The sequence below is a fragment of the Monodon monoceros genome, unplaced genomic scaffold (assembly GCF_005190385.1).
Source record: "Monodon monoceros isolate NGI ecotype Baffin Bay Population unplaced genomic scaffold, NGI_Narwhal_1 Super_Scaffold_7, whole genome shotgun sequence".
In the NCBI taxonomy this organism is placed as follows: Eukaryota; Metazoa; Chordata; class Mammalia; order Artiodactyla; family Monodontidae; genus Monodon; species Monodon monoceros.
In genome coordinates, this window is record NW_021703784.1 from 96,665,184 (window position 1) to 96,673,660 (window position 8,477).

Below are 8,477 nucleotides of genomic sequence, written 5' to 3' on the forward strand. Positions count from 1 at the left end.
TACTCCCTAGATGCCATTAGCACCACCAATGCTCAGCCTTCGCCAAATGTCCCCTTTGGGGCAGAATTGCCCCCAGCTGAAAACCAGCACTCCAGGAGAAATTCTGCCTGGTGAGCAGAAGCCTGAGACATCCAGGAGATAGCTGCTAATTAAATGACAATGACAGTGAGGGACAAAATAAGATTCGTGCATAAGAGGGGCAAACAGAATGTTCCCCAGACACAATATTCTTTGCTCCCTACCTGATTCTGCCAGCATCTTCACAGCCTTGGCCTTGGCCAGTTCTAGGGCTGTGACCCAGCGCTGCCGCTCTACTTCTGAGCTCGCCTTCAGATGGTAGGTCTGAGCACCCCCATTGGAAATGATGAAGTTGCAGGAGTCCTCCACTGTGATGTTGGCTGTGGCGAGGTTGATGGTACCACGGCAGGTATGTCTCATTTCTGCCTTTGACCTGCAATAACAAGCCAAAGACAAGCTAAGTAGAAAGTTGATGCGTGGTTTATCCTTCATCACATTCCATTTCATAACTCTAAGCCTTTCGAAAATACAGCAGTCTTAGGAACTAGGAAGTTCTAATATTTCCCTCAAATGGCTCCCTAAAATTCAAAAAACAATCAGTAGGGATTTCCTTTCAGAGCCTGTAAGCTTTTATTGCTCTGCTGTCCCTCTCACCCTTAGCTTTTAAAAAATAGGCTTCACTGACGGATAACTACATACGGTATTAACCCAACAATTTTAAGAGTACAATTTAGTGAGTTTTGACAAATGTATACAATTGTGCTACCACCTCCACAATCAAGATGTAGAACATTTCCATCACCCCAGAAAGTTCCCTCATGCCCTTTTGCAGTCAGGAATTACCTTTTACTTAGCAAGACATAATTATGAAATAGTGCTTTATAAACTCATGCAACAAAATTCTGTAAAATAATCTTATTCTCTAAGAGAAAGAATAGCTCCATTTTACATGTATTGAACAACCCATTCCCCCAACTATAACTCACCCAAGTGAAATTCTCATACTACTCTTAACAACTATCTTGCAGAAGTGTAAGGCACCCTTAGACGTTTAGAATATTAAATACTGACTACAGCTCAAATGATATGAAATAGGAATAACTAGCTTTCTGTGGGAGTAAAGAAAGAATAATCATTAAAGAATCACCAGGTGGTATAATCTTTCTGGAATATATTCTTTCCTAAGGTCCACTGACCTCTATTGGTGGGAACTCCTAAGCCATCCTATTAATAGCTAGGAGAGATTCAGCAAATCTGTTCTCAGAGGACTGGGTATAAAAATTTTCCCCATTTCTACTGACTGACAGTTCTATTAATAGACTAACTTTTGAACTTTACAGCACTGGTTGGTGACAACAAGCTACAAGAGACCTGGCATAAAAGATCAAGCTGCTAGCACAACTGAGAGTACAGGGCAAACTGTGCTAATTTCCCCCACCCGCTGATTATGCCCAGGGACCTGCATGTTGAGACTGCAGTTTTTCCCTGACCAACTTGGAACATAAAGAGGTCAAAGTCCTTTGCCAACTGCCACAGTGCAAAGCAGAGCCGTTTCTCTTTCACGAGTGCCAAGCAGCCAAACATACCTGGCACGTCCAGAATTCCTGCATGCCAGAGATGACACACACTCCATCTCTGGAAACTAAGATTTGGTGGCTTTGAGAAAGTCTGTGTGCTGTGTTTAGGAAGACAGATTTGCTATCGTTCGGTTTGTCCCATGAAACTGGTTTTTCTTCCTCAGATGCACAAATGAGCAGTATGGGATGGCCGGGGCGGGGGGAGGGGGGTACGGATCCTCAATAAACCAGGCCATCTTCCATCGCGCCCGCACCTGCCACACTGTAACGTGAATCCCTGGTTTTTCTATTCTTACCTCCCCTCCCCTGCCCCCAAGCTTCAGTTACATTATGAATAATGCAGGCTGAATTACAGACCCGCAGCTGACAGGCGAGCTCACCCTTGCTTTCTACTCCAAAGGTGTTGCTTGGACTGTCTACCACACTCCTCACAACGTGTTGGTATATTCCACAAGCCACTTCCTAGGAATCTCTTCTGCTTGGGTCATCTTCATGAACTAAAGAAGCTTCTCAAATCACATAACGTCTGTAGCAGTTTTTAAAATACCAAAGAACTCTGGAAGTAGGGCGGGCTTAACTTCGGAGCTCTTGGGTTCAAGCAGGTACATCTATGCTTATAAATGGTGAGTGCAGAAGCGAGAAAGACATGCTTTTCAGAGTGCAAGATAAGTTCTTTAGGCACCTCAGTATTAGGTGGTATTTTCTGGTTAGTAAGGTCTTCCCTGAAAAGGCCAGCCGAAATAGTAACTCAGTCTCTAGAGGCTAGCCAGGAAAACTAATACTATGAGCTTGTCATGATGTGTCTAGGAGAGCTGGGGTTCTACATATGGTTTTAAGTAACCGGAGATCTGTGTAACTTTGTGAGGAAGAAAAGGATAGGTAAAAAGAAGGCTTGCCAAAGCCTATTAGGACAGTTCATCAGAGCATGGGTCTAGGAAGTACTCAGCTAAAAAGAAAACAGTATTTTGTAAAAGGCATATACAAGATACGATTGGTTTTGGAGGCATGAAAAGCAGGAGGAAAGACGAGTTGGCTAAATAAGGAGATGGGGACCCAAAGAACCTGTTCGAAAGAATAAACTACCAATTCGTTGATAGGAAGTACTTCAATGTGATTTTGAGGGTAGTGCGTAGATTTGATAACTTTGGATCCTGTTGCTTGGTTGGTGTGTGGGTGGAACCATCTCAGCTGGCAAGGACAGGCCCGTGGTATATTTCCCAGTATGTGGTTTGATATGTTTTGGAAGTAGTTTTAGCTGTAGTCAGACAGGTACCACTAGCTACTGTAAGAGAGAAGTGAAAAGGGGTTACAAGTACTTAAAAGATAGCAACATATAGGTTATTACTGTCCAACCAAGATCAATACTGATCAAGACTGGTACTGATCAAAGACTCAACTGGGCTAGAAAGTAGATTTGATTAGGAACTTGGATGAGGAAAAATGACCACACATTAAGGCCTTCAGCTGATACACAACTTTTGAAAATGGGGAATCAGTGTTAACAGTGACTTACAAGCCAAGTTAGGACATGAATCAATTGAACATTAGAATGATGGCCAGTGTAACAGGAAAACATGAACCTGAGTAGGGGAAAAACTTTGGAGCAGACTAAAATTTTAGATTTGTGATTTAACCTTAAACTGATAGTCCTGGATGAGTAATTAGAAAGGGTTAAAATGAAAATCAACTCTGAATATAATAATGCAAATGATATACATAAGCCAAAGCAATCCTGAGAAAGAAAAACAGAGCTGGAGGAATCAGGCTCCCTGACTTCAGACTATACTATGGAGCTACAGTGATAAAGACAGTATGGTACTGGCACAAAAACAGAAATACAGATCAATGGAACAGGATCGAAAGCCCAGAGGTAAATCCACACACATATGGTCACCTTATCTTTGATAAAGGAGACAAGAATATACAATGGAGAAAGGACAGCCTCTTCAATAAGTGGTGCTGGGAAAACTGGACAGCTACATGTAAAAGAATGAAATTAGAACACTCCCTAACACCATACACAAAAATAAACTCAAAATGGATTAAAGACCTAAATGTAAGGCCAGACACTATAAAACTCTTACAGGAAAACATTGGCAGAACACTGTACGACATACATCACAACAAGATCCTTTTTGACCCACCTCCTAGAGAAATGGAAATAAAAACAAAAATAAACAAATGGGACCTAATGCAACTTAAAAGCTTTTGCACAGCAAAGGAAACCATAAACAAGGCAAAAAAACAACCCTCAGAATGGGAGAAAATATTTGCAAACGAAGCAACTGACAAAGGATTAATCTCCAAAATATACAAGCAGCTCATGTAGCTCAATATCAAAAAAACAAACAGTGCAATCCAAAAATGGGCAGAAGACCTAAACAGACATTTCTCCAAAGAAGGCATACAGATGGCCAACAAACACATGAAAGGATGCTCAACATCACTAATCATTAGAGAAATGCATATCAAAACCACAATGAGGGGGCTTCCCTGGTGGCGCAGTGGTTGAGAGTCTGCCTGCCGATGCAGGGGACACGGGTTCGTGCCCCGTTCCAGGAAGATCCCACATGCCGCGGAGCGGCTGGGCCCGTGAGCCATGGCCGCCGAGCCTGCGCGTCCGGAGCCTGTGCTCCGCAACAGGAGAGGCCACAACAGTGAGAAGCCCGCATACCGCAAAAACAAAAACAAAAAAACCACAATGCGGTATCACCTCAGAGCAGTCAGAATGGCCATCGTCAAAAAATCTACGAACAATAAATGCTGGAGAGGGTGTGGAGAAAAGGGAACACTCTTGCACTGTTGGTGGGAATGTAAATTGATATAGCCACCATGGAGAACAGTATGGAGGTTCCTTAAAAAACTAAAAATAGAACTACCATACGACCCAGCAATCCCACTACTGGGCATATACGCTGAGAAAACCATAATTCAAAAAGAGTCATGTACCACAATGTTCACTGCAGCACTATTTATAACAGCCAGGACGCGGAAGCAACCTAAGTGTCCATCGACAGATAAATGGATAAAGAAGATGTGGCACATACATACAATGGAATATTAGCTATAAAAATAAACGAAATTGAGTTATTTGTAGTGAGGTGGATGGACCTAGAGACTGTCATCCAGAGTGAAGTAAGAAAAACAAATACCCTGTGCCAACACATATATATGGAATCTAAAAAAAATTGTTCTGGTGAACTTAGCGGGAGGACAGGAATAAAGACGCAGACATAGAGAATGGACTTGACACAGGGAGGGGGAAGAGTAAGCTGGGACGAAGTGAGAAAGTAGCACTGACATATATAGACCACCAAATGTAAAACAGATAGCTAGTGGGAAGCAGCTGCATAGCACAGGGAGATCAGCTCGGTGCTTTGTGACCACCTAGAGGGGTGGGAGGGAGATGCAAGAGGGAGGGGATATGGGGATATTTGTATACGTATAGCTGATTCACTTTGTTATACAGCAGAAACTAACGCAACATTGTAAAGCAATTATACTCCAATAAAGATGGTAAAAAAAAAAAAGAAACGTAATACACAAGTGTTCACAATTAATGTGGCTTAAGCAGTGAGGATGTGCTAAGGTATTTTCCACCGTTAGAGACCAGATAAGCCTGTGTTCCTACTTCAACAACCTCCAACTCCCATCATTTTTTTTTTTTTTTTAGAAACTGTTTATTCTCCATCAATCCAACTCCCATCTTCAATTTCCTCTCAAAATTCTTTAAGAGCCAATACAATGGAGTTGGTGGAAAAGAGATTCGTTCACCCAAACCCTCCTGGTGGCAAAGTGACTACTGGCAGAGGAAAAGAAATATAGAGTGAGCCGTTCTTAACAACACTGTTTTGGGGCCCAAATAGAATGGTCTTTATAAAAAGATTTCACTTAGAAATGCCATTATATTAAGCAAAATCTCCCTTAAAGGGAACTTCTATACATTTTGTATAAAATATACATAGTATCATGATCTATAAATGTACTAGCTATGGATAAGTAGTTATCTCTATATCTGACTGATCCATGTAACACTAACCTGGGTTTTAGGTTGTGTTGGTGTGAAAAGAATTAGTTTCAAATCCTGACTCAAGACCTTGGGAAAGTTGCCCAAGCTAAGTCTCCGTTTCCTCATTGGTAAGATGGGAATATCTCCTAACTTCCAGATTGTTTGGGGGAGTCAAAGAATACCGTATGTTAAACACCCATCCAAACTGTCCAGCACTCAGGAAATGTTTATGTCCTGTCTCCAAATCCAGTGTCCTAACCTCTCTATCTATAGTAACATGAATAGCCAAAAGCATGTTATGTTGTGGGAAGATTGTGGGTCACCGTAAAAATATATTGAACATCCCAAAACAAGCATTTTTGAACAGAAGTAGTCATACAAAAGACATGGACTCTTCTCTTAATGAAACTTAAACCTCACTGACCAGAGAGATCCCAGAAATACTGGATGGAACACTTAATGATTCCCACGGGAGGACGTGGGGCAGGCAAAAAGAAACACTGGAGTGCACTTCTCCATTCTGGTCTGTCCAGAAGGCGAAAGCCTAGGCAAATCTTGGAGAGATAAAGAGAGGGGACAGATACCGAGGCCACCCTACGCGTGGTGTCCTTGTGCCTGAATGTGGAGAGAGCAAAGGCGGGTACATCAAGGGCTGCTAATAACCTTGAATTCTGGAGACTAGGCACAGAGAGCTAAGCCTTGGGACTTTTTACAGTAAGTTCCTTGCGAGCGGTGCCTGGACTTTGCCCTCCCATATGTGTCCCTTAAACACCTACAACAGCGCCTTCCTTGCAGAATTAATCACTGCACCGATGCGCTGTTGGAAACACAATGGAAGAGTAGATGCTCTCCGAACAACTGGAAGGGCCAGGACCGAGAGGAAGGTATGGCACCAAGGGTGGATCACCCAGGTGGAGCGGTAAGTCCTGGGGCGTTCACCTTCGTGATGGTGGACTCGTGTCGCGGGCTGTCAAAGAGCGCAAGTCAGGAAAACGGGCCTGGGGCGACCTTGGCTGCTGCGCGGGCTGAAGAGGGTAACGGCACAGGGGCTGTGGGCTGCAGTGGGGGACGGCGCCCCGGAAGCAGTTACCTGTAGTAGCTCAGGAGCCCGTTGCTCAGCACGAACCACCGCCGCTGGTAGCCTTTGATATAATTGGTCCATTTGAAGAGCCAGCCCTCGCGAGCCGAGCCCGAACCCCCAGCGCCCGAGCCCCCCGCCGGCGGCGCAGGAGCCGAGCCCGCCGCCGCCACTCCCCCGGCCCCGGGGCCCGGGCCGCCCGCAGCCACCGCGGCCACCGTGCCCGGGGCGATCCCGGAGCTCGGCCCCGAGTCTCCGCGGCCGCCGGCGCCGCCTCCTCCCACCATGGGGGGACCGGCGCCGCCGCCGCCGCCGCCCGGGGCCGCAATGGCTGCCGGGCCCGGGCCCACTACTCCTCTCAGCTCCGTCGCCGCCATGAGCCGCCGCCGCCGCCCGGAGATACAGGGCCGGAACCGCCTACGAGACCCGCCGTCGCCGCCCGGAGGGCCCCACTCAGCTAGCGCATCAGCCGCCGCCGCGCAGCGTCCCCGCCCAGCCAGGCCGGCCGCGGGGAGGAGGGCTCTGCCGCCGGGAAGGAGGAAGTCGATTGGTGACGCTGAGTGTCACTTGCGGAAGACCCCTCGGACATTGGCATTTCTCTTGGGCCTGTCATTCCACCAGCGCCCAGTGAGAGCCCGTGGTGGGACGCTTCCGCCAGGCACGCCGTTGATTGGTGCAGGTGAAGGTCAATCAGACTCATGAAAAGCTCATTGGTGCTTTCCCGAAGTCTCCGGCGCTCAGGGAGGACTCTAGAATGCAGACTACCCAGCCAGTGTGATTGTCGATTGGCTAGTATTTCTGCCACTCATTTTAGTTTATGCCTCCGTCACCGCCACGTCACCCCCTCCCATCACTTTTCTCCTCGCCCCTCTTCCGCCCTTACGGATTGGTGGTTCGTATCAGCTGCTCAACCTTTTCTACCATTTGCAGAAAGAGTTGAGGAGAAAGGGGAGGAGTGTAGGCTCCACAGCCTCACTTTCATTTTTTATTGGTTGGAATGGATGCCACTCACAAGTCGGCGGAAAGACGGAGCGGTGATTGGAGATGATTGGTTCTGGGAATTGTCTGTGAAAGCAGGAGCATGTCAATGCTAACCAATGAAAGAAACAGATTAAGAAAGGGGCAGGCCAGGGCAGCCAATAAAACCAGGGAAGGGCACTTGCGGGGCGTGCTTCCACCTTTGTGGAAGTTTGCGAGAGGCGGAAGCGAGTCAGCTTCTTAAAAACGTTTTTTGATGTATGGGCAGTGTTGGGAATCCCTCTCTCTGAGTTAAGATTTCCATATTTTCTTGTTGAGAAGAGTGTTTCTCAGTAGTCAGCCCCTGCCTATGTCTCTCCCTTCTAGGGCCCCTTTCTAGCAGCTAGCTCCAAGCTGGAGGCCAGAATTCCTGGGGAGCCCAGAAATGTCTTCCCCAGTTTCCTCCTGAATCCACCATCCTAATTCCTTTGCCTGGTTTGCTCATCGTCGCACCACACCCCTTATCTCTTGATTGTAGACTGTTATAAGCTTCTCCTAATTCTGTTCCACGAGTTTCTGACCCAGCTGTGAGGAGAAAAGAGACTGGAGAAGACCTGACTTTACGTGTAGTTCCGAACGGCGTCTCTAACAGTCCTAAAGGCCCTTGTTGGTTTTAGCATCATAAGCGCACATGCGTATGCTTAACTTTGCACAGAAAATAGTTATTTTTAGATAAATTGACTTTGTTTACACATTTATGAAAGTCATAAATTCAGTAACTCATTTAACATTTAGACGTTGTGAACTGTTGTTACAAACGTAGCTTTGGGAGGAACCT

The 8,477-nt window shown here is 46.0% G+C and overlaps 1 protein-coding gene across 1 annotated transcript in view; it reads right to left on the bottom strand.

Moving 5' to 3' along the window:
- The window catches only part of OSBP (oxysterol binding protein), a 32,966-nt gene extending 25,424 nt beyond the window's left edge, over positions 1-7,542 (bottom strand). The window contains exons 1-2 of the mRNA XM_029208514.1: positions 6,695-7,542; positions 243-451 (exon numbers count right to left, since the gene is read on the bottom strand). Of these exons, the coding sequence (XP_029064347.1) occupies positions 243-451; positions 6,695-7,059 (574 nt within the window). The 5' untranslated portion in view covers positions 7,060-7,542. The remainder of the gene's footprint in view (positions 1-242; positions 452-6,694) is intronic.
- Between the last annotated feature and the right edge of the window lie 935 nt (positions 7,543-8,477).